The sequence below is a fragment of the Brassica rapa genome, chromosome A03, assembly GCF_000309985.2.
Source record: "Brassica rapa cultivar Chiifu-401-42 chromosome A03, CAAS_Brap_v3.01, whole genome shotgun sequence".
In the NCBI taxonomy this organism is placed as follows: Eukaryota; Viridiplantae; Streptophyta; class Magnoliopsida; order Brassicales; family Brassicaceae; genus Brassica; species Brassica rapa.
Window position 1 is genome coordinate 15,343,430 of NC_024797.2, and position 23,128 is coordinate 15,366,557.

General features: G+C 34.3%; 7 protein-coding genes across 11 annotated transcripts; 5 read left to right on the plus strand and 2 right to left on the minus strand.

Annotated features, from left to right (window-relative positions):
* The first annotated feature begins 2,529 nt into the window (after positions 1–2,529).
* Positions 2,530–3,129, plus strand: LOC103860112 (protein SRC2). The gene has a single exon (XM_009137715.1). It carries the CDS (start codon positions 2,530–2,532, stop codon positions 3,127–3,129), a length of 600 nt encoding a protein of 199 aa, XP_009135963.1.
* An 809-nt stretch (positions 3,130–3,938) lies between these two features.
* On the plus strand, positions 3,939–4,635 carry LOC103858925. Its single transcript, XM_009136376.3, has one exon. The coding sequence runs from the start codon at positions 4,041–4,043 to the stop codon at positions 4,419–4,421; it is 381 nt and encodes a 126-aa protein (XP_009134624.1). The 5' UTR covers positions 3,939–4,040; the 3' UTR covers positions 4,422–4,635.
* A 396-nt stretch (positions 4,636–5,031) lies between these two features.
* Positions 5,032–5,420, minus strand: LOC103860113 (homeobox-leucine zipper protein ATHB-20). Its single transcript, XM_033287322.1, has 2 exons — positions 5,324–5,420; positions 5,032–5,249 (listed from the first exon to the last, which is right to left on the minus strand). Exons 1-2 carry the CDS (start codon positions 5,418–5,420, stop codon positions 5,032–5,034), a joined length of 315 nt encoding a protein of 104 aa, XP_033143213.1.
* A 266-nt stretch (positions 5,421–5,686) lies between these two features.
* On the minus strand, positions 5,687–7,527 carry LOC103858926 (binding partner of ACD11 1). Of its 3 annotated transcripts, none has more exons than XM_009136378.3 (5): positions 7,100–7,527; positions 6,748–6,886; positions 6,589–6,667; positions 6,422–6,520; positions 5,687–6,336 (listed from the first exon to the last, which is right to left on the minus strand). In XM_009136378.3, the coding sequence occupies exons 2-5, from the start codon at positions 6,861–6,863 to the stop codon at positions 5,872–5,874; spliced, it is 759 nt and encodes a 252-aa protein (XP_009134626.1). In that variant the 5' UTR covers positions 6,864–6,886; positions 7,100–7,527; the 3' UTR covers positions 5,687–5,871. The 3 variants fall into 3 exon arrangements, with proteins under 3 accessions (XP_009134626.1, XP_009134625.1, XP_033142233.1); XM_009136377.3 differs by having other exon boundaries at positions 7,176–7,515; XM_033286342.1 differs by lacking the exon at positions 7,100–7,527 and having other exon boundaries at positions 6,748–7,093.
* Positions 7,528–8,668: 1,141 nt separating this feature from the next.
* Positions 8,669–9,830, plus strand: LOC103858927. The gene is made up of 3 exons (XM_009136379.3): positions 8,669–8,899; positions 9,003–9,068; positions 9,544–9,830. The coding sequence occupies exons 1-3, from the start codon at positions 8,852–8,854 to the stop codon at positions 9,589–9,591; spliced, it is 162 nt and encodes a 53-aa protein (XP_009134627.1). The 5' UTR covers positions 8,669–8,851; the 3' UTR covers positions 9,592–9,830.
* A 2,633-nt stretch (positions 9,831–12,463) lies between these two features.
* On the plus strand, positions 12,464–15,336 carry LOC103858929 (cystathionine gamma-synthase 1, chloroplastic). 2 transcript variants are annotated; one of them, XM_033286341.1, is made up of 12 exons: positions 12,464–12,542; positions 12,582–13,095; positions 13,174–13,277; positions 13,386–13,459; positions 13,577–13,745; positions 13,851–13,910; positions 14,000–14,203; positions 14,281–14,367; positions 14,450–14,557; positions 14,649–14,744; positions 14,828–14,946; positions 15,042–15,336. In XM_033286341.1, the coding sequence occupies exons 2-12, from the start codon at positions 12,603–12,605 to the stop codon at positions 15,163–15,165; spliced, it is 1,638 nt and encodes a 545-aa protein (XP_033142232.1). In that variant the 5' UTR covers positions 12,464–12,542; positions 12,582–12,602; the 3' UTR covers positions 15,166–15,336. The 2 variants fall into 2 exon arrangements, with proteins under 2 accessions (XP_033142232.1, XP_009134628.1); XM_009136380.3 differs by having other exon boundaries at positions 12,493–13,095.
* Positions 15,337–18,944: 3,608 nt separating this feature from the next.
* On the plus strand, positions 18,945–23,117 carry LOC103858931 (CSC1-like protein HYP1). 2 transcript variants are annotated; one of them, XM_009136386.3, is made up of 11 exons: positions 18,945–19,178; positions 19,487–19,851; positions 19,921–20,070; positions 20,154–20,217; positions 20,306–20,515; positions 20,598–20,786; positions 20,861–21,159; positions 21,250–21,526; positions 21,607–21,882; positions 22,088–22,321; positions 22,537–23,117. In XM_009136386.3, exons 2-11 carry the CDS (start codon positions 19,571–19,573, stop codon positions 22,696–22,698), a joined length of 2,142 nt encoding a protein of 713 aa, XP_009134634.2. In that variant the 5' UTR covers positions 18,945–19,178; positions 19,487–19,570; the 3' UTR covers positions 22,699–23,117. The 2 variants fall into 2 exon arrangements, with proteins under 2 accessions (XP_009134634.2, XP_009134635.2); XM_009136387.3 differs by having other exon boundaries at positions 18,974–19,304.
* Positions 23,118–23,128: the final 11 nt, after the last annotated feature.

Here is a 23,128-nt window from a genome sequence, read left to right on the forward strand (position 1 = left end):
TTGCTAAAGATGTGAAAAGAGCAAGATTTATCAAAAAAGTGAGAAGATATATCAAAGTAGTAAGTGAAGCAAAGTGTGATCAATATCTTGTTCATTGCAACCATAGATGTGGCTGCACCTTTCATATCTAATGAGATTGAGGTACCTCATAAGAAGACGGGTCATCCACCATGAAAAGCTCGTTCTCCACCGCGAGTAGCTAAAATGTGATGGTGGGTTAGTGTTTTATGATACGACCACAATAATATATCTTCAATCACACTGAAAAAGTCCAAATGCACAATATTACAACAAATATATTTAGCATGGGGGAGGGGGGGTTGACATTTATGACTTTTAAATATAATTTAGTAATTCACATTTATGTTCCTTTCACATTTGAAGCTCACCCTATGGCTAAGGCCACCATTATCGCGGAACTTTAATGGGGTTTTAAAAAAAATTATTGCGTGGGCCCCATAAAAACCATAAGAATCGCACATAAACTATGAAATAAAAATCTATTTTGGAGTGTTTCTTGCACTGTTGGGCCGCCACGTGTCAGTGGGGCCTGCGATTGGTTCGTTTTTAAATATTTTTTTTTTATTTCAGACAAAAAAATAATCAAAAAAAGGTTTCCTAAAAAACTGTGCCACCGGTGTCAGCGATAATTATGCTCTAAGAACGTTAATAATTAATTAAAAAAAAAACACCGGAGCACCAGACTCAGATCCCAGCAACGTCCTTAGCTTTCCTTTTATATACTTATTCCTTGGATTCATCAAGCCGATCAAAATGCATACATGATCTCTAAAATTTCAACTTTACGCCGCCATAGAAGAGATCAGACGTGTTCTGGTGCAAATAAGTCGGATATAATAGTGGAGGAAACTCACTAAGACTAAGGGTATGACTGGTTTCCCCGCTACCATCCGCAAACGCAGCTTTGCAGTTGTTGGCGTTTTGCAACAATCACTCAAACCGTTCTAAACCATTTCAAACCGCTATAAACCTCATAAACAACTCGGTTTAAAGTACATATTAATGAGAGTGGAGGACGTTACGGAGAGTTGATCGGCGACGTCATTTGAATCAGTCGGCAGCTGAGCTGTGAAAATCCAAGTTCAGAAAATGAGGTAAACCCTACACTTCAATGGGCCTGAACAAAACATATTTTAAAAACCCAAATGCCATAACAAAATATTCGAAACTGAAAATTCTTAGTCTGCCACGTGTCCAGAAATGCCCCATATAGGAAAATGATGTGGAGGGTTAAGGTGAGAGAAAACTCTCCTTTATTAGTATAGATATCAACATAGTAAAGTGATCTTTAATATATATATGATTAAATTTCTATAGAATACTATAATCATATGTGATACGCGAAATCAAACCCATTGTCACTGATGCTAATATATAGCTAGTGTTGACAAAAAGTTACATATATCTTCAAAACTATGTTTTATATGTTTTAATTTTGTTAAACCCTTTAAAGAAATGTTTTAATTTTGTATAGCACTAAATTATTATTTAGTAAAAGTTTGGTTTGTATTGTTGATACAAAATAAGTTTAAACAAAGTTTAATGCTTTGCGAAAAAATATATCTATACTAATAAAGTAAAACAAACTATATATCGTCATTCTTAAACAAACTAAGAAAATAATCCACCAAAATTTGACCCAAAAAAAAACATAGTTTCTAAAATTTTATATATAAATTTTCTCTTATTTTAAGTTTTTAATTGTTTATCCCAAATATATTAACACATTATCTAAATAGTCCATAGAATACTTTTCTAAGGTCATATGTTTTCAGTTAAACCAAATATTAAACATCAAATCTATCATAAAAATTACAATTTAGTAAAAATAAATAATATAATCTACATAAATACATAAAATATAAATAAATCATTCAAATAAAAATTACGAGAATGCATTGTCCATTTATTTTTGCTTGATCAAGAAAATACTAATGAAATACGTTTTAATCCCTTTTATTAAATTCAAAAAATAATGAAAGTTAAATCTAAAGATTAATTGCATAAACAAAATATAAAATTTTAAAATAAAAGAATCATTATAAAAATATGAACAAGTAATCAGGTAACGTGATAGAATTCAAACATGTACTAGCATAGACCTCACAAGACAACCGATTGTACAAAATTATCAATTTATATTCATTGATGGTTCTTCCATTTGTTTAAATTTTATTATGTTATTTAACAATATTTATAATAAATGTGAGATTTAGGAGATACTCTCCCATTAATGGTGCTCTTAATTGCCTGCCTCATTTTCAGTTAAAATTTACGCGTTTCATTTATCTCCCAAACGCGTTTTATGTTTACACCGTTTGATATCCCCCTCCTCCCTTACAAAAATCTCGTCAGTGCAAACGTCTCTATAAATTGAGCTCTCATGCAAGCTTTGGAAATATCATTAAAGCTTTCCTCTATCTATGTTATAATAAGCGTATTTTTATTTTCTTTTCTTTCTGACAACGATTATAAACGTATCTTTAGGTATTAGTTCGCGTGACAGCCATGAAAGGTCCCACCTTGGAGCTTAATATCAACTCAGCAAGTGACCTTGAGAATGTCAACCACATCACTAAGATGAACGTTTACGCCGTCGTAACCCTTTCGGGAGACAAAAAGATTCAGAAAGCGAAAACCGGCGTAGATCGCTACGGTGGATCTAACCCTAACTGGAATCACGCCGTCAAATTTTCCGTCAATGAGAGATTAGCCGGAGAAGGTCGTCTAACACTCGTCGTGGGATTGTTCTCCAGTCGACTCCTAGGCAATAAAGATATTGGTGAGGTCGAGGTCCCATTGGGATACCTCTTACCGTCAACTAATGGTAACGGTAATGGCCATGAAATGAAGTTTGTGACGTATCAGGTGAGAACTCCGTCTGAGAAAATGAAAGGTTCTTTGACTTTCTCGTACCGGTTCGGTGGGACACCAATTATTTCCGGTCCGGCTTACCAACAGGTACCAGCTTCGTGGGCTTCGCCGAGTCAGCATGGTTATGGACCGCATTGTTACATGCCGCAGCCGCCACCACCGCCGCATAATGAAGAAATAAGGTTGCAGAAAGCTGGTCTTGTTGTTTCAGCACTGTCCTTATTTCGTGAGTGATAACAAACTAATGTTTTTTCTTGTAACTTTTTTTTTTTAATAACAAACTAATGTTAGTCACCAATAAATCGTTAGTTCCCAATTTATATTTGTTTGTTGAATGATCAAACGAAAGCAACGAGGAAATACTTTAGTTATTAACACAGCCACTTGTTTCTTTATTTAATTCATTAAAGTCTAGATGGTTAAGATGATTAATAATAAGAGCATATCCATTTGACTCAGCTGAAAATCCTGTTTTGTATCTTTTTCTTACTCCCTCTGTTTTTTAATATAAATTGTTTTACAACTATCACATAGATTAATAAAATCATTAATTTCTTATATTTTCTAAACAAAAACATCATTAATTATTAACCTAACCACAATTCAACCCATAGAAAAATAGAAGATATATTATCATTGGTCAGACAACATTAATTATTAATAAATTTTACATAGAAAACCGAAAACGACATATAATTTAGAATAAAAAAGTTTGTCTAAAACGACTTATATTAAAAAACAGAGGGAGTATTAAATCTTTCTAAAGATATTTATTTATGTGAGTGAATGTAGTGACGAATTCTATTGGCTCATCTCTATACACGTTACACGAAAATATCTAAATATAGAAAGAAAGAATCTTACAGAATGACTTTCCATAATTAATGGTTAGAACTTAGAAATTTGAAGGTTACTATCCAAAACTTTTGCGAATTTTTTGGGTGGCCGAAGATAATTAGCTAGCGAAGTTAACACCATTGGTTGACCATCAAATCAAGGTTACTATTTTTTACACACATATAAAGCTATAAATGTGTTAGGAAATGAACACACACGGACGCACTCCTCTCATATGATATTTTCCTTTTTACAACTTATAATTTGATATATTTCAAATTAAGTTGAGGGAAAATTAATCATTAAACATGGCAAAAATCTCCTTTGTACTTCTCGTTGTCGCCCTTATTGTCTTTCTACATGTCTCTGAGGCTCATCGTTCGATAAATTCCAACGAACTAGTACTTGAAAACAACCTGAATAAAGCTAAGGGCTTGATCGAAGAGGACTTGAAGAAAAAGGAAAAGAACATTAAGAAGTTGGAAACCAATGTGAGTATATTAAGCAAATCTGAGATAATGCTGAAGGATCTCGAAGAAGCTTACAAAAATGGTAAGACTATAGAGCCTTCCAGGAAAGATATCAAGAGACTCAACAAAGAGGCCAAGCAGGAACCAGAGGAACTGAGATACGTAACCATAATTAAATGCATTTTGAAGGATTTGGGATTAAACGGAGGGGAATGTTAAAACAAGAATTAGGGTTTGATAATTGTTTCGATGCGTTTAAAGGAGGTTTCAAAATGCCCCATGGAATTTGGCTTAACAAATGAGAGGAGCAAATAATTTGCTCAGAGTATAAATATTTAGCTAATTGCTCAATTGAATAATAAATCAATTGTACTATTAAACGAAATACATTACATATAATCAATATATATTATAATCTATATTTGTGCTAATATTTGGTTAATTAGTTATTAACACATTGTTTCGACCAAAAAAAAGGAAGTTATTAACACACTGTAGTAGTTACAGAATGAGAACATATTTAATCAAGTGAACATCACTAAATATTTATATGCCCGTCGAATATTTGAGAAATCGATTATTCCACATGCCAATATCTAGAGTGACATGCATACAAAGTGGCGGATCCAGGATTGTATATTACATGCCTCAGCAAGCCAGCAAGGAGTTTCTTGTTGTGTGCAAGAAGAGAATCATTGTCGGAATTTAAGAGAGTCAAACTGTTTATTGAGTGAATCATAGTCTCTTTCGAGCTGTCTAGTCTTCAACCTAGCTCTCCTGTTTTGAAACCAAACCGCAATCTGCCTTGGTTGCATGCATCCCCAATGCTTTAAGCTAGTTTTATCTTCCTCTCTGGCTCCAGCTTGTTCCCAAGCTCGAAGCTCTTCTCTAATGCCTTAACTTGCTCTAACTGCAGCCGCTTCTTCTTCTTCTCTCCAAGCATCATATGTGACCCATCCTCTGATAAATTCTCCTCATCAACAGATAGATGATTCACTTGCACGTTCATTAACGACATTGATCTGTTCATCATGTAGTTTCCTCCTCCTATATAGCCAACAAAATTTATGTACTACTTTAACTATCTATCAATGGAGAGAGAGAAAGTGAGAGATTAGAACCATTGAAGAGATGAATAGAAGGACAAGAAGGGAGTTGCTCATAACTACTGTCTTCATGAAGTTGTTGGAACATAAAACCATTTTGAGGAAACGCCATCTCCAATCTCAAACGTCCGTGGTCTGATCAAATACATACATGTATATTCAAATTACCTCCACCAATGATATAGTTCACTGATGTATATATCTGGATTGTGAAGTTATTACCTAGTGATGATCAAATGCTTAATTTGCTGTTTACAAATTTGGAAATCATTAACAAACAAATCTGGAGTCTCTTGTGGATCTCATCAACCTCTCGTATAAGAAGAGTAGAAAGAGAAGAATGAAAAGATCAAGTTAGGGAGGTTTCTAGGACCCATCTTTTTAATAAAAAATAAGTTTAGGCTGATATATATTTACTCATATATGTTCCCCTTCATGTATATATAAACTCTTACAATTTCCCATATAGCATACAGGGAAATCATGTAATGGTACTAATTATACATTTATGATTTTTTTTATTCCAACATCTTTATGGCTTAAAACCACATATACATAAATAATCAACTGCTTCCACCACCACCCATATGGGCCGCAGCTTTTGCAGCCCGGCCCAAAGCATCTGAGAACCATAAAGCCCCATTAGCGAAATATCGACTGTTGACTACAGTGGTCGCAGCAGAAGCAGCCACTTTCCCTGTAATGGTGGCTGCAGCCACAGCAGCCGTGCCCGTGACAAGAACGGCTGATTTAGTGAAATCAGAGAAATGATACTTGTCGTCCGCTGATCTCACCACTTCCATGCTCGACTGAATGTTCTGTGTGAGGCCAATGTAACGACCAATCTCAGCCAGTTTGTTGGCTACCAAGCTTGAGAATCCCTGAGACTCGTCCAAAGCTTTGGCTTTACCGATGGCATCTTTGCTTAGGACGTAGCCTTTAGATATCATTGTCTTGACGACTTGTTGAGCAATGGTTACCGCTTCTCCAGGCGATGAAGCAAATGCGTCCGCGTGGCTTTGAGTCACCTTTACAGTCACAAAAACAAAGAAACGTTTTGAATCTTTAATGACATTATGACAAAGTAACCAAAGTTGGTTCTGTTTTATTTACCGTTACAGTATAATCTTCTTCTCGTGTGAGATTGTTAGATTCGTGTAGGTAGACACCGTACATGGATATCCACACGGTTTGATCAACGATCGTAGCTCCCTGAAAACAACATTGAAATCAATGCTCGGAGAGGGTCATTCTCAATCAGGGAAAAGGCAAGGACTTACGGTAAGTAACAAGGCCATATCTAGAGCATACGCATCTCTGAACGTTACATAAGCCGTTAACGCATCATCTCCTTGGCATCTGAAGTCAGTCCATGCAGAGACATTAAAACAAGAATCCAAGAAACTGGTGTTATACAGAGATAAAGAATTGTCAATTACCCAGTGATCTCGACGAGCTCAACGATTCCACAATGAGAGAAGAAACTCTGAACATCTTTTTCAGTGGCTCGAGGAGACAAGTTGGTGACTTCAGCAACGTAACCACAGGGATACATTTCCTAACACAAACCTCAGATACCTAAGTCAAAGAACAAACATAACACCAGATTCTTGAATCAAATTCAAAGATTCATACAGATTCAAAGATACAAAACAAAAAGAGACGGTTATGTGTATATAAGCAGAGAAGAAACAGAGCTAGAAGCATAGATTGTGATTTGAAATGAGTGCATGGATGAAAGCAACAGGCTCAGATGGCCAATCGATCAAAGTAGTAAAAAGTATTATTCACCCAAACACAAATTGAAAATCAACGGACGAACAAATTGATATTAGTGGTAGGATCAGAGTGACCCTTTTAAGCTTACACTGATTACTGATTTTAAGGTAAAGATAGATAGATAGATTAGGAAAGTGTCAAGCGAATCAACCGAAAGAGACGGAGATGATGAAAGAAAGAACACAGAATTAGCGTGAAGACAGAGATAGATAGAGAGAGAGAGAGTTATGTTCATCTTTTTTTTTTTTTTTGCTTTGTCGGCTCGATATTGATGTTGTGGTCGAGGATATTCTCACGCGCCGTTTACGTCACCAACTTCTGAAAATACTAGGGGAAGTTTGTGCGTGAACAGCACGCTCATATCTTGCGGGTGTTAGTATTGACAAGTGTTGTGCTTTTAATTTACTATTGTTTGGGCCTATAAGGTGCCTTGGATATCAATATTTGATTTAATGGGCTTTTTAAAGCCCAAACACATTGTCATTAGATGGTGAAATTATTAATTACGGACGAGACGAGTCCCTTCTCTAGCTATTAAAAAAAAACCGTAAAAACTTGGTAGACAATTCACTCTTGATTCAGTCCGACAATAGGTTCGAAGAGAAATAAGCAAACGGATCGAGTAAGCAGCGGCGGAGACGGAGAGGAAGGAGAAGAAATGATAACGAGTCCAAGGTTTTTGGAATGACCTGGATATAGAATTTATATTCAATCTCGAGTTAGAAAATGCGAGTAGAAAAATCTCGAAAAGAAAGACAAGAAGTCAGAAACGTTATGGGAGACACAACTAAAAGTGAAACGCGAGAAAAAGAAGAGAGCTAGGAGGATGATAGGAGCTGGAGTTGATAGGAGCTGATGAGAATGGTGGAGATGGTAGTAAAGGTCTAAAAGGCTATAATATTAATAAAGGGAAAGGTAGAGAGATGGCAGATGAGAAGATACCTTGGGCTGAAGTCTGAACCTGATGACGATTCGAGATTCTCAGCTGCAATCTCTGATCATAACTATACTCTAGACCCTACGAATCCACGGTTTAAAAGGTAAAAGTTAATGCATGGTTTGAGTTTTTTTGGTGTATTTGAGAATTGTCTAGTATATATTTTTTACATGAATTTGTTTGACTCTTGGCAGGAGTTCGACTTATTTTAAGCAATTAGCTCAGAAGCAAAAGGAGGATCCAACGAACCACGAGCAAGTGGAAGCAAAGGAGACAAAGTCGAAAGAAGAGTTGTCGACTAAGGATGATGGCATGTTGGGAACTAAGAAAAGGAGTTTTACCGAATCTGCTACTGTTAAATCGTTGAGGCTCAAGATACAGCAGAAGAAAGCAGAGCTGGCTCAGCTAATGAAAAAGAAAGCCAAAGCAAATTAATCACGTCTTTTTTTCCTTCATCTCAGTTTTGTTTCTTCTCTTTTAATTTACAAACAGCACTTCTACATTGAAAAGCTTTTCATTCACGCAAAAATCAAGAGCAACATTGGCGCTTTTTTATTAGTTTTCTTACTCAAATGTCCTGACCATAAAAAAAGGAAAAATCACACTTTTTAACTTTTTTATAAGGCTCTCAATATAGCTTTATGTATTCCATTGGTAAGGCCCACTTAGAGCCCAATGGTTATCTTTTTGAGAAGATGGGGACAGAGAGAGACAAAGGGACATACTGTTCTGTCATATCATTCCTCGCGAATCTGAGATTTCGGAAGTTTCGATCGATTTGGGGGTTTAGGTTTTTTTTTTCTCTGCTAAGACTAAGAGTGTGATCAATGACGCCGCCTCCAGGTCTTTACTCCGGTACCAGCACTCTTGCTCTGGTAACAATCCCTTTCTCTCTCTCTCTCGATCTGTATCTTTGACTCTCGTCTTTGAGCTGTAGAGTTTTGAGTTCCCTCATCGTCTTTTATAATCGATCATCAGGTGGCTCGTGCTTCGGCTTTTGGGTTGGGTCTCATCTACGGGAACGTCAAGCTCAAGGCTTTGAAGGTACAGTTGAAGATTCTGGCTTTTCAATTGATCGAATCATATATAATAGCTTCACTTGTACTTTGAAAGTTTTGATTTTTTTTTCATTGTATAGTCTATCTAAATAGAAGCATGGATTTTGTTTAGGTTATCTGTTTCCGAACTATCTAAGTCCAATGACTAACCTGAGCACTGCATCTCATGTTCCATTGATTGATCATATGCTTAGTCTTAGTGTTCTTATGGATTGAACTTCGTTTATTACTGCAAATGCAAATGTAACCAGTTACCTTTTGGAAGCATAAGTTGATGAGTGTAGTAGGTCTGGTTTCAAAATCCTTATTAATTAGAGACCAATCAATTTCTCCAACTTTATCTGTGGACATTTGATATTTAATTTAAGCCTACAATGTTTCTTGTGTTCATAGTTGTTTCTCTTTATTATGATGTCAATTTGCTTTGAGTGGTATTAACCAATGCTTTTATCATATTGCAGATCAAGAAGAACTCACAGATTAAAGCAGAAGCCAAGGCTCATCACTAAGCACCAAACATCTTTCTCTCCATTCAAACTAAGAAGATGAAGCCCAAGTGACTCTCCTCTCCAAATGTTTGTTGTTTCTTCATAAGCTATATCTCCTTCAGTGACATTTTTTCGGTTTTTTTTTATCGAGGAACATAACATTTTGTCTGAAAAACAATCATAATACCATTTTGGTTTGAAGCCGAGTTCCTTTCTGGTGCTTTGCTATTTCAATAAAAACCATCCGTTTATCACTTTAACATGATTGGTTATATAACCTATTGTGCTTTGCGATTCAAGAAAACCGAGGCATTCATACATTTCTTCTTTTACTAGATGGTCTTCCTTCATGTCTTGTTGAATTTGGATGTATAGTCTAATATATACTCCAATTTTGTGACTCCTAACTTTAAAACTTCATAAAAATACATCTCCAGTCAGTTGCAGGATATGTGACGTTTTCATTCTCTCAGTTATCTTTCTCAAGTCTCTGAAACTGAAATCGAAAATAAGAAAGTATAAGGCAAAGAGGGTTGAGAGACCACTTGATCAAACTTTAAAAGAAAACAACCACTTTATCATAATTAGCAACATTCAACACTATAGTTAATAGACTTTAGTGGTCCACCTGGTTTTCATTTAATTCCATTGTTAGTGCTTTCTTCATTGGATGGAGGATATAACTTAAACGAATGATTTTATAGGCTTTTCAAATATATAAAGATATTTATCATTTTTAAAAATAAAAACTATGTGGTCCATTTGCTATCAATTCAACTAGAGGTGTAAGCCCTTGTATAGGAGATAAAGGATTGAAATTATTAGAGTTTACAAAAATCAAATGTTTACACTATTGATCATTCAGACCTCATTCTAAAATTCTAATAAATAAGTTTGCATGGTAATCTATTCTATTAAAACAGCAGTGTGACCCATGGATAAAAGTAGGGTCCAATTAATTTAAAAAAAAATTGATTATTTTATAACTGTATTATTTAATTAAATGAATAACCACGATCTGTTTCTCGCAAAGTTGATCGGTTACATTTCTCTCTACATAAAGCAGTTGTGTTTATGGAACTTGTGATCGGTCTTATTTCATAGGAGTAATAATACCTTCGGTCCTCCATGTCGGATGAAGTGTTCGATGGTGAATATGATTTGAGATGTGTTTAGAGATGAAAGAAGGAGGCAAACCTATGAGATGATGGCTGAATTGATTTGTTAAGGGATTTCTAAAGTAGTTTGTTGAGGATTTTGGCGATTTTGATGGATTAGCCTCAAAAACCTTAACCATTACAGTGAAATCGTCACTGGTGGTGCTGCGACGGAAACCAGAACCAGACGGCATATATTCATCGGCTTATCTTCTTTACTTTCACGTGTAAGTGTAACACACGTGTTTTTAAAAACTTCTGTTTATCTTTTTGTTGTGCAAATTAGGAATGGGTTAATGGGTTTGCTTTGTTGTAAAACTTAAAGACATGGGCTTCAAAAACAAAGCTATTTGTAGACTTTTACTAATTTGGACTTTAATGCAATGGCTGACTAAATTACTACTATTAATACATTTATATAAATTTTGATAATATGAGAATTGAGAACGACCATGTTACTAACATTAGAAATAAATTCAGACAATATTATTAGAGTTTTTATAAATATAGAAATATACCAAAATTTTTCAAAATATGATAATTAAATTTATAATTTTAAAAATAATAAAAATGCAAACTTATAATAAGTTGTTAAAAACGAAAATAAACTAATAATACTTTTTTATTAATAAAAAAAATTTTGAAAATATTTTTCATTTTTAAATAATATAATTATTTTTTCAAAATCTGTAAAGTCACAAATTTATTCAATTTTATGTCAATTTTAGTTTAATAAAATAGACATAATATTAAAAATATATAAAAATTAATCAATTTTTTAAAGATATACTATCAGATTTTCGGGATTTTATCGGATCAATCGGCGTCCAACTACGGGTTAACATGGGAATTTTGAATTTCTACAAAATTTTATCAGATTTTTAATAAACAGATTTTTCAGTAATATGAACTAGATTATATACGGATCACTCGATTTATCTGTTCAATCATAGCTCTAGGTCTATTAAATTAGGATCATGACCGATTTTTAGTTTTAATTTTTTTTGAGAAATTGAATTTTTATATTTGTGTTTTTATAATCTATTAAAACAAAATCATAACTTATTGATAAATGTTATGTCCAATTATGTATTTTCTTTATTTTAGGGACTTTATTATTCTCTTTGATTTTATTGAAAATTAACATGTTTATTATAATTACAAATAAAAACACAATTATAAAAATTAAATTTTCAAAATAAATTTTAAAACAAAAAATGTGTCTGCGTCTGAAAGGGCGGATCAGAATCTATTGCACAAATTTATAGTTTAACAATTTAATAAATTTCTTACAATTATCAAAATACTATACTAATCATTTTTTAAAAAATATTACGCAATTATGATCACAGATAAAAATACAAATATGATTACAAAAAAATACATATATGATACAAGGAAAGACACAAGTACATACTTATAAAACTTGATTTATTTAATATACTTACAAAAATTATTTATTCTATTAAATTCATATCATACAAAAATATGACATATAAATTATATTAGGCAATAATTTTAAAAGCAAAAAATATACCCGCCCTCTTGAGGACGGGTCAATATCTAGTTATCCTTTATAAAAAAATAGATAAATGGATAATGCCTGCAACAACCAAAACGTGTTCTGTTATTGTAAAATTAGAAATAATCAAAAGAAAATCTAGTACTACTATTAAAAATGATGTTTAATTTGAAACTTGGTTGAAGTTAATCTAAAGTCACGGAAACGCAAAACGACAAGCAGGTTGGCTTCTTAAAGCCCCACGACGCCCATTGATTGAGAAAGCCCTCACACGCACCTAACCGAACCCCTTTAGAGAGAGAGAAGAGAGAGAGAGAGAGAGAGAGAGAGAGAGAGAGAGAGAGAGAGAGAAAATGGCCGTCTCGTCGTTCCAGTGCCCTACGATCTTCTCCATCCCCAGCTTCCAATGCCGTTCCGATCCAGATCTCGTCGGCTCCCCCATCGGAGGATCATCTCGCCGCCGTTTCAACCCCACCGCCGGTATGCCGTCGCCGTTCACCGGCGGCGGTCGCATGTCCTCAATGATCCTGAGGTTCCCTCCCAATTTCGTCCGTCAGCTGAGCATCAAAGCCCGCAGAAACTGCAGCAACATCGGCGTCGCTCAGATCGTAGCTGCTAAATGGTCCAACAACCCCGACTCCGGGTCACCACCGGCGGCGGCGGCGGCAGCATCGTCTGCTTCCGCCGCCGCCTCAGCCCCTGCGGCTGCCATTCCTCCCGTCGCGCTGAATGGCGTGGACGAGGAGGTTGTGGCGGCCGAGGGGATTAGGGAGATAGGTAGTGTACAGCTGAAGGATTCGAAACCCTCATTTTTGAGCTCCGATGGGAGTCTCGCTGTTCATGCTGGTACGGATCCGTATCACTCGTTTTCGTTCTGCAATTAATGATTTTGAGTTTTTGTTGGGGTTTATGTTATGATGATAGGTGAAAGATTAGGTCGTGGTATAGTCACCGATGCGATTACTACTCCAGTGGTCAACACGTCTGCCTACCATTTCAAGAACACTGCTGAGCTTCTTGACTTCAAGGTGCCTGCCTTTAATAATCTACTTGCTTGATTTGGTGTCTCCTTGATTATAATTATAACTTAATAACGAAAGAATCTTCTTTGACTTTATTTCTTTCAATTATTGTAGGAGAAACGGAGTGTCAGTTTCGAGTATGGTCGTTATGGAAACCCTACCACTATCGTTCTTGAGGATAAAATAAGGTTTTTTTTATATTGTTCTAATCTCTTTAACACTTTGGATTTTTTTATTTATTTTATATGTTTTTGTCCTGAGGATTGCGATGTATGATTGCTTTTGGTTAATGTATTTTTGTGCAGTGCACTTGAAGGTGCTGAATCAACCTTGGTTATGGCTTCTGGGATGTGTGCGAGCACTGTTATGCTTCTGGCTTTGGTTCCTGCTGGTGGCCACATTGTCACTACTACAGATTGTTACAGGAAGACTAGAATCTTCATGGAGACTTTTCTTCCCAAGATGGGTATCACTGTAAGCACCCATTGAAACCCACATTTTTAATTACAATAGTTTCTCTGATTCGTGAAAGATATAGAATTTCAAGTTGAATGATTAACCATCATGTTTTATGTCCAGGTCACTGTGATTGATCCTGCTGATATCGCGGGTCTTGAAGCTGCTGTGAATAAGTACCAAGTCAGTTCTCTTACACTTGTTGTACTTTCTTAGAGGAGTTGAAAACAATAGAGTGTATGTCTGACAGCTTCGTTCTACTGGTCTAACAGGTTTCTCTGTTCTTCACTGAGTCACCGACAAACCCATTCCTTAGATGTGTAGACATTGAGCTAGTTTCAGAAATATGCCACAAAAGGGGAACTCTTGTTTGCATCGATGGCACCTTTGCAACACCTCTGAATCAGAAAGCCCTTGCTTTTGGTGCTGATCTTGTCGTGCACTCTCTTACCAAGTACATCGGAGGACACAACGATGTGAGTACAAACTGTTGCTAAGGGCCCTATTTGGCTGTAGACTTTGTTCTCAAAGACTGTTTCTCTCCTTGCCTTAGGTTCTTGGTGGATGCATCTGCGGCCCACTGAAGGTGGTTTCAGAAATTCGCAATCTGCATCATGTGTTGGGAGGCACACTTAACCCGGTGAAACACCTGACCCTCTCATGAATTTCTCTTATTTATGCACTTTATTTCATGAATCTCATAAGTTCCGTGTGTTAAACAGAACGCAGCGTACCTAATCATCCGAGGCATGAAGACAATGCATCTTCGTGTACAGCAACAGAATTCAACTGCCTCAAGGATGGCCGAAATTTTAGAGGCACATCCTAAGGTATATGCAATAACTCTTTCTGTGTTCTTACCGCTTTTTCCAGTAAATTTGACGCGACACTATAAAAAACGGATGCATTTTGATTTGGCAGGTGAGTCATGTATACTATCCAGGCCTTGCAAATCATCCCGAGCATCACATTGCCAAGCGACAAATGACTGGTTTTGGAGGTGTAGTCAGTTTCGAGGTAAACGATCAATCACTCTTTCCTAATTAAATAGAAGAATGGTCCTCTAAATGGAATGGTGATATTATCTCTTTGTATGGTAGATTGATGGAGACATTGAAAGAACAATAAAGTTTGTGGACTCTCTCAAGATTCCGTACATCGCACCATCTTTTGGTGGCTGCGAAAGCATCGTGGACCAACCGGCCATCATGTCTTACTGGTATGTATATGCTTCAATGTCTTTTTTGACGAAATCTATCAATCTTGTGGTTTTACTAATTCATCATCTTGTGGTGTTTGATTTTTATATGATAGGGATCTGGCACCGGAGGAGAGGCTCAAGTATGGAATAAAAGACAACTTGGTTCGTTTCAGCTTTGGAGTTGAAGACTTTGAAGATGTCAAAGCTGACGTTCTTCAAGCTCTCGAAGCCATCTGAAGTTCCAATTATTTCACTCCTTAAAACCGTTGTCGTTTAAGTGATGCTTTGTCTTCTCTGTTTCCTTGCTTCTTTTTTTTACCTCTCCCTGTTTTCAGCTATCACGGTAATAATGTTCCGCCACATTTACCGTTTCGTAATAATCGGAAAACTATTTATGTTGGGCTTAAACACATGCATGCCATTGGATTTGTTTTGTTAAGAAACAAGGCTCCGCCTTATTGAAGGTTAAATAAATCTGGAGGCTGCAAGTTAATGACCTATGTGCCCATAGCTTAGTGGTAGGTCACCTAATGTTGGAAACCACAAAGCCTTGGGTACGAATATTGGTCATCCCCACCACCACCATACTCCCTCTGTTTCCTTCCGTTATTATCATTTATTACTAGGGATTAACCCGGGCTACGCCCGGGATTTTTTATTTTTTCTAATTTAAATTGTTAAATCATTTATATTTAGGTTATGATATATATTTATATAAATGTTAAGATACATGTCATAATTAAAATTTGTTTTTAAACTTTAACACGTTTAATTAACATATTTTTTACTATTTAAATATGTTTTTGTAATTTTGTTGGCTATCTATTTATCATATTTAGCAAAACTATATGTTGAGTGTTGGAATAAATGTTTTAGATATTTAATTAAACTGTAGAATATTTTTGGATCGACCACATGCTCAATAATCGATTGATCCGTAAAAAGATGGTCGATCTCCTTGGCCATGTAAATACAATTTTAGCAAAAATATATTTGATTTTCAAATATTAAGTATATAACTATTCTTTTGAATATTGTTTATGTAAATATTTTTTGTGATGTTTGAATTTGTGATGTTCGTATACTTAACCTAGATGATATTGATGTTTAACAATTTATTGTTTTCTGGAAATAGAAAATAATGATATATCAAAACGTATCTAATACTTGTTAAATAATAGTATAATGTAAATTACATTCATTATTTGAAAATAACCATTTGTTGTTTTTATTTTTTTTTAAATCAGAAATTATTTTTATTTAAAACATTATTCAGATATAATATAATAGTTTAAGTTTGGAAGATTAATCTATATATATAAATTATGTATATTTTTAAAAAAATATTTTAAGATATTATATATTGAGTAACTAAATAAAAGCTGAATTTCTTATCTTGAAAATCAAATATTGATATTTTTGTCTTCACGTTAGACTCACCAATCCATCATAGTGTGAGGTTGATGTTGATGTTATAATGAGTTTTATAGGGACTTTCTTGATGTAAAACTATACATTTTTATTTTTTTTTTTAATATGGTATTTCCATTTTAATATAATTTACTACCATTTTAAGATAGATGTACATTTTAAGATAGATGCTTAAATCTTAATGTTCTTTTTCTATTTTTTAAAATGTTTATTTCTATTTCTTAAATTTTTTTACGTAATATCTATATTTTATATTTTAAAATAGATATTTAAATCTTAATGTACTTTTTCCATTTTTTTCAAATTGTGTATTAACTTATATTATATATTTTACATTTTAAGATAGATGTTTAATGCTTAATGAACTTTTTCCATTTTTTAAAAAAAATTGTGTATTTACTTATTATTATATAGATAATTCATATATTATATATTTACATTATCTACTTATTATTTATTGATAATTCATATATTATATATTTAATGCTTAATGTTTATTTCCACTTCATGACTTTTTATTTACTTAATATCTCTATTTTACATTTTAAGATAGATGTTTAAATCTTAATGTACGTTTTTCTTTTTTTTTTAAATTGTATATTTCCATTTGTTATGCTTTCTATTTACGTAATATCTATATTTAAAATTTTAAGATATATTTTTAAATCTTAATGCAATTTTCCATTTTTTAATTTGGGTATTTACTTATATTATATATTTACTTATGATTTATTTTTCTTTATATTGTGTATTTCTATTTCTTATACTTTCTATTTACTAATAATTTTATATTTTAAGATAGATTTACATTTTAAGATAGATATTTAAATACTAATGTACTTCTTCCATTTTTTTAAATTGTGTATTTTCTTTTCTTATACTTTTTATTTGGGTAATATCTATATTTTACATTTTAAGATAGATGTTTAAATCTTAATATACTTTTTCCATTGTTTTTAAGTTGTGTATTTCTTTTTCTTATAGTTTATATTTACTTAATATCCATATTTTACATTTTAAGATAGATGTTTAATATTTAATGTACTCTTTCCATTTTTTAAAAATTATGCATTTACTTATTATTGTATATATTATTCGTATATTTATATATTTATAATATTTACTTATTATTTATTTTTCTATATATTGAGTATTTCTCTTTCTTATACTTTATATTTAGTTAATATCGATATTTTATATTTTAAGATAGATGTTTAAATCTTAATGTATTTTTCCATTTTTAATGTAAAACGGCAATGTTTAATACAAGAACTTGGACAAATAGTCAAATAGTTATATTTATGTTTTTTTTTCTTTTTTATATAAAATGGTAATGTTACATTATGAAGATAAGCCATTTCTTTTAGTGAAAATGGTAATCTTACATATGTTTAATGTAGTTTTTCTATTTTTTTTATGTTGTATGTTTACATATTATTGTTATTTTTAAATGTAAAATGGTAATATTACATATGCTTAATATATTATTTTCATTTTTTATGTTGTATGTTTACATATTATTTATTATTTTCTAAATTATATATGGAGATAAACCGTCTTTTTTTTAGTGAAAAATGGTAATTTTACATATGTTTAATGTAGTTTTTCCATTTTTATGTTGTATGTTTACATTTTATTTTTTTAAAATAAAAATGTAATATGATAATCTTACATATGTTTAATGTAGTATTTCCATTTTTTATGTTGTATTTTTACATATATTTATTATTTGCAAAATTATATAGAATGTTTTTTGTTTTTTTATAAAACGGTAATGTTACATTATGAAGATAAGCCGTCTTTTTTTTAAGTGAAAAATGATAATCTTACGTATTTTTAATGTAGTTTTTCCATTTTTTGTGCTGTATGTTTACATATTATTTATAATTTTCGAAAATTAGTAAAATTAAAATGTAAAACTATATTTTATGCAACTTGTCATCTTTCGGGAGAAGTTTTTTTGCTGATGTGGACGCTCTATGGAGCCTTAAAAGGTCCATTTTATTAGTAAGGATTTTTTTTATAAAACGGTAATGTTACATTATGGAGATAAACCGTCTTTTTTTTAAGTGAAAAATGGTAATCTTACATATTTTTAATGTAGTTTTTCCATTTTTTATGCTGTATGTTTACATATTATTTATAATTTTCGAAAATTAGTAATATTAAAATGTAAAACTATATTTTATGCCACGTGTCATCTTTCGGGAGAAGTTTTTTTGCTGATGTGGACGCTCTATGGAGCCTCAAAAGGTCCCTTTTATTAGTAAGGATTTGATTCAACATTAGAGGCATTCTCAAATGCCTTGTTTTTTTTTTTTGAGGGGGGGCGGGGGGGGGGGGTCAGTTTCCTTTGTTGCTGCTAGTGGTGAGCTCCGACCTTTTAGATTCCAACTGAAGATAATTTTCTTCTGTTGAAATTTGTGGTTTAAGAAACAACAAACACACAACTTTGATCACTCAGAATAACAAGAAGAAAAAACTCTGACAACAACAATATAGAATTCTAAAACTCGTATAGCTAAAGAAGCTTAACTTGTTAATTAATGGACCATTTTATAGGCCCATTAGCAAAGAGAAAATAAGGTTAATAGGCTAAGCTGAAATGAATCCATGTGCTGTCCTCCAGCTAGCAAGTAATCAAACCGGAGCTCCGGACGGACCCCAGTAGTTGCATTTATCAATTTATCCGATACTTTCTTTTTCTGAATCCCGATGCAGCTTGGGTTAAAAGTAAGTAGCAATGGACAACTCCAGAAACTTGGATATGTGTCGCATCGTGGACTCATGATCACCGCCTTGACTGATTCATGCCAAAGGTTTGATATTTTCTTCTGTTTTTTCTATATTAAATTTGTGTGTGTTTTGATCGAAAAGCTGCAGCCTTTTTGAAGAGCCCTCTCTTGTTTTTGCATCGGATCATAGATTGCTTCTGGGTTTATAGCGTACTACTCTTCACTGTTTTAACATTCGTTTTTTTTGTGTGTGTCAACTTTCACATTTCTTCTTCATTTTGCTCCAAATTTGCTGAAAACTGCAATGATCATTATCGATGTCGTGTCTCATGATTCCATTTCAATTTAGACTTTGTTAACTCCTAACCAATCGGATTTGCATCTGTTGCCAGGTTTCTCTTAATCTACTGCTAGGCTGAAACACAAACACAATCAATCAATCAAATCCTCTTGTTGGGTTTTAGGAAGGTGGAGTTATGATTCTCTCAGCGCTTTTAACTTCAGTGGGAATCAATCTTGGCCTCTGTTTCCTCTTCTTCACTTTGTATTCAATACTGAGAAAGCAGCCTGGCAATGTCACCGTCTACGGTCCACGGCTTATTCAAGATGGCGAGTCTCAGCAGACAAATGCCTTCAACCTTGAGAGGCTTTTGCCTACAGCTGGTTGGGTCAGAAGAGCTTTAGAACCTACCAACGAAGACATCCTCTCCAATCTTGGCTTAGATGCTTTGGTCTTCATTCGTGTTCTTGTCTTCAGGTGATTTTACTTCTTTCAGAATATTCTTTATTCTTTTGGGATGAATGATTTGATTCTTTTTGGTGGCAGTATACGAGTGTTTAGCTTTGCTTCTGTGGTTGGGATCTTCATCCTTCTTCCAGTGAACTATATGGGAACCGAGTTTGAAGAGTTCTTTGATCTTCCAAAGAAGTCTCTTGATTCCTTCAGCATCTCTAATGTTAATGATGGATCAAATAAGTAAGAAATCAAAAGCTATATTCCTGGAAAGAGTAGTCCTAATTTTCTTTACCAACGCTTATGCTTGTAGTGTTTTGATTCAGGCTATGGATTCACTTTTCAGCAATATACATCTTCACAGCGGTTGTTTGCTATCTCCTTTACTATGTAAGAATCCTCTTCTTTTCTCCATTCATTCTACTCCTTTTGCGCCTAACATGTGAACATAAAACAATGTTTGGACTAACTTTTACAGGAGCACAAGTACCTTTCATCTAAGCGGATTGATCATTTTTATTCATCCAAGCCTCAGCCACATGAATTTACCGTTCTTGTCAGTGGCGTTCCTGTTGTGTCTGGAAACAGTATAAGTGAAACAGTGGAAAGCTTTTTCAGGGAGTATCATTCTTCCACTTATCTTTCTCACGTGGTTGTTCAACGGACAGACAAGTTAAAGGCTCTCATGGTAAAGCTTTTATCAACTTAGGATTCTATAGTGCCTTAAATCTTGATGTTTCTGGACTTTATATATTTGTTTACACTTGCAGAATGATGCTGAGAAGCTATACAAGAAACTTACTCGAGTGAAATCCGGAAGCATATCTCGTCAAAAGTCTATGCGGGATGGGTTCTTAGGGATGTTTGGGAAGAAAGTTGATGTGGTTGACCATTACGAAAAGAAGCTGGAAAAGCTAGAAGACGACATGAGATTGAAACAGTCTTTGTTAGCCGGAGAGGTAAGAACTTGTCTTTGTATTGTGTGATTAATTGCATTCTTCAACATTTTCATTGTTTCTTTTTCCCTATTTAGGAAGTTCCAGCCGCTTTCGTTTCATTTAGGTCAAGACACGGTGCTGCTATAGCAACAAACATTCAGCAAGGAATAGATCCAACACAATGGCTAACTGAGCCAGCCCCAGAGCCTCAAGATGTTCATTGGCCATTTTTCACTGCATCGTTCGTGAGAAGATGGATCTCCAATGTGGTGGTATTCGTGGCTTTCGTAGCTCTGATAATCCTATACGTTATCCCTGTTGTGTTGGTTCAAGGTCTTGCTAATCTCCACCAGTTAGAAACATGGTTCCCTTTTCTAAAAAGCATACTTAATATGTGAGGAAAACCCTCTTCAGTTAAATATGGTTTCAGTTGAACCAAGTACTAGAAAGGGTCTAATCTCACTTTCTTTTGTATCTTTTGCAGAAAAGTTGTGAGTCAAGTGATTACGGGATATCTTCCGAGTCTAATTTACCAGCTCTTTCTTATGATAGTACCACCCATTATGCTTCTACTTTCCTCAATGCAAGGATACATTTCTCATAGCCAGATAGAGAAATCTGCATGTATCAAGCTTCTAGTCTTTACTATATGGAACAGTTTCTTTGCAAATGTACTGTCTGGATCTGCTCTTTATCGTGTTAATGTATTCCTTGAACCTAAGAATATTCCCCGTGTGCTTGCTGCTGCTGTCCCAGCTCAGGTAATAAAAACAGAATCCGGTTTTGAGATGTCAGCAATTTATATTTAGAGACAATGATTCATGTTTGATCATTGGTGCAGGCATCTTTTTTTATATCTTATGTTGTGACCTCTGGATGGACTGGTTTATCATCAGAGATCTTCCGTTTAGTTCCTCTTCTCTGGAATTTTGTGATGAAACTTTTCGGTAAGGAAGATGACAAAGAGTTTGAGGTCCCTCCTACTCCCTTCTGCCAAGAAATCCCAAGTATTCTCTTCTTTGGACTTCTCGGTACAACTTACTTCTTCCTTTCGCCATTGATACTGCCCTTCTTGTTGGTCTACTTTTGTCTTGGATATGTCATCTACCGCAACCAGGTAACCAAACCAATCTTACTGCTCAGTTCCTTTACGTATACTCTCCTTTGATTCTCCTAAAATTCTGATAGAGACTTATAAGAATCTGCTCTGTTACATTACTCTTAGCTTTGATTCGTTTCCCCTTAATGATGGTGGTTACCAGTTACACCCATGGTTTCATCAGAACTTGGTTGTAGTAAATTAACTTTACTGCTGTATGCAGCTTCTAAACGTGTATGCGGCTAAGTATGAAACTGGTGGAAAGTTCTGGCCAATAGTACACAACTCCACTATCTTCTCTTTGGTTCTGATGCACGTTATTGCAATTGGAATATTTGGGCTTAAAGAGCTTCCATTGGCATCTTCTTTGACAATCCCTCTTCCGATTCTCACCGTCCTTTTCAGCATTTACTGCCAGAGACGTTTCTTAGCGAATTTCAAATCTTATCCTACCGAGGTAAATAGTTTAGAGATGATTGCTCTTTCCTCAGAACTGTTTGAGAACATAGACTCATAGGGGCCACAAACTGAGCATAATGCATAGTCCTTAGTATTTGGAACAAGAACATTTTGCAGTCTCATATATATATATATATATATATATAATTCTTAGCATAAAGGCTTATGTTTCTGTTGCCATTCATGACTTTTTTATATGTTTCACTGTTGTAGTGTCTGGTAAACAAAGACAAAGCAGACGCGAGAGAGCAGAACATGTCTGAATTCTATGCGAAACTCGTTGTCGCGTATAGAGACCCTGCTGTTTCGGCATCGCGGTATGCTCGGGGCATCTCACTTGAAGATCCTCCACTTCTCCGTTCAAATCAAGGCTGAAAATAGACTTTCCTCAAAAGAACTCTTGCTTGACCTTTTGAAGTTGGTTATGTAGTTAAACACAGTCTGTGTCCTTTAACCGATGGATGAAGACACTATACCGGCTGCCGTGTGCATTGGTTCTTCACCTAGAATGAACCGGGTTTGTGTTATATTTGTCTACAAGTTGTATAAAAGGAAAATAAAATATTTGGTTTGCCATAATTAGACTATTAAACCGATTTGGTTTGCCATAATTAGTCCTTTACAAACCCTATACCCTAAGCTTGAAGTTAGGGTTTTCCATATTATTGTGTTTGGCGTTTCTTCTCCTCTTTCTTTTCACTGGTGAGTACTATGTTTTTGTATTACCCTTTTTTTTTGCTTTCTTCTCCTCCTTACTTTGTAGTTACTTTGATTAAATATAGTTCTTTTGAGCTTTGGCCTTTCT

Coding starts and splice junctions, on each gene's coding strand:
- LOC103860112 (XM_009137715.1), top strand. CDS start 2,530: ATGAAAGGTCCCACCTTGGAGCTTAATATCAACTCAGCAAGTGACCTT.
- LOC103858925 (XM_009136376.3), top strand. CDS start 4,041: ATGGCAAAAATCTCCTTTGTACTTCTCGTTGTCGCCCTTATTGTCTTT.
- LOC103860113 (XM_033287322.1), bottom strand. CDS start 5,420: ATGGCGTTTCCTCAAAATGGTTTTATGTTCCAACAACTTCATGAAGAC. Junction 5,250..5,323: donor TTCTATTCATCTCTTCAATG/GTTCTAATCTCT, acceptor TTGGCTATATAG/GAGGAGGAAACTACATGATG.
- LOC103858926 (XM_009136378.3), bottom strand. CDS start 6,863: ATGTATCCCTGTGGTTACGTTGCTGAAGTCACCAACTTGTCTCCTCGA. Junction 6,668..6,747: donor GAGCTCGTCGAGATCACTGG/GTAATTGACAAT, acceptor GACTGACTTCAG/ATGCCAAGGAGATGATGCGT. Junction 6,521..6,588: donor ATATGGCCTTGTTACTTACC/GTAAGTCCTTGC, acceptor TGTTGTTTTCAG/GGAGCTACGATCGTTGATCA.
- LOC103858927 (XM_009136379.3), top strand. CDS start 8,852: ATGACGCCGCCTCCAGGTCTTTACTCCGGTACCAGCACTCTTGCTCTG. Junction 8,900..9,002: donor GTACCAGCACTCTTGCTCTG/GTAACAATCCCT, acceptor ATCGATCATCAG/GTGGCTCGTGCTTCGGCTTT. Junction 9,069..9,543: donor TCAAGCTCAAGGCTTTGAAG/GTACAGTTGAAG, acceptor ATCATATTGCAG/ATCAAGAAGAACTCACAGAT.
- LOC103858929 (XM_033286341.1), top strand. CDS start 12,603: ATGGCCGTCTCGTCGTTCCAGTGCCCTACGATCTTCTCCATCCCCAGC. Junction 13,096..13,173: donor GAGTCTCGCTGTTCATGCTG/GTACGGATCCGT, acceptor TTATGATGATAG/GTGAAAGATTAGGTCGTGGT. Junction 14,558..14,648: donor TTTTAGAGGCACATCCTAAG/GTATATGCAATA, acceptor TTGATTTGGCAG/GTGAGTCATGTATACTATCC.
- LOC103858931 (XM_009136386.3), top strand. CDS start 19,571: ATGATTCTCTCAGCGCTTTTAACTTCAGTGGGAATCAATCTTGGCCTC. Junction 21,160..21,249: donor CTAAAAAGCATACTTAATAT/GTGAGGAAAACC, acceptor TATCTTTTGCAG/AAAAGTTGTGAGTCAAGTGA. Junction 22,322..22,536: donor TCAAATCTTATCCTACCGAG/GTAAATAGTTTA, acceptor TCACTGTTGTAG/TGTCTGGTAAACAAAGACAA.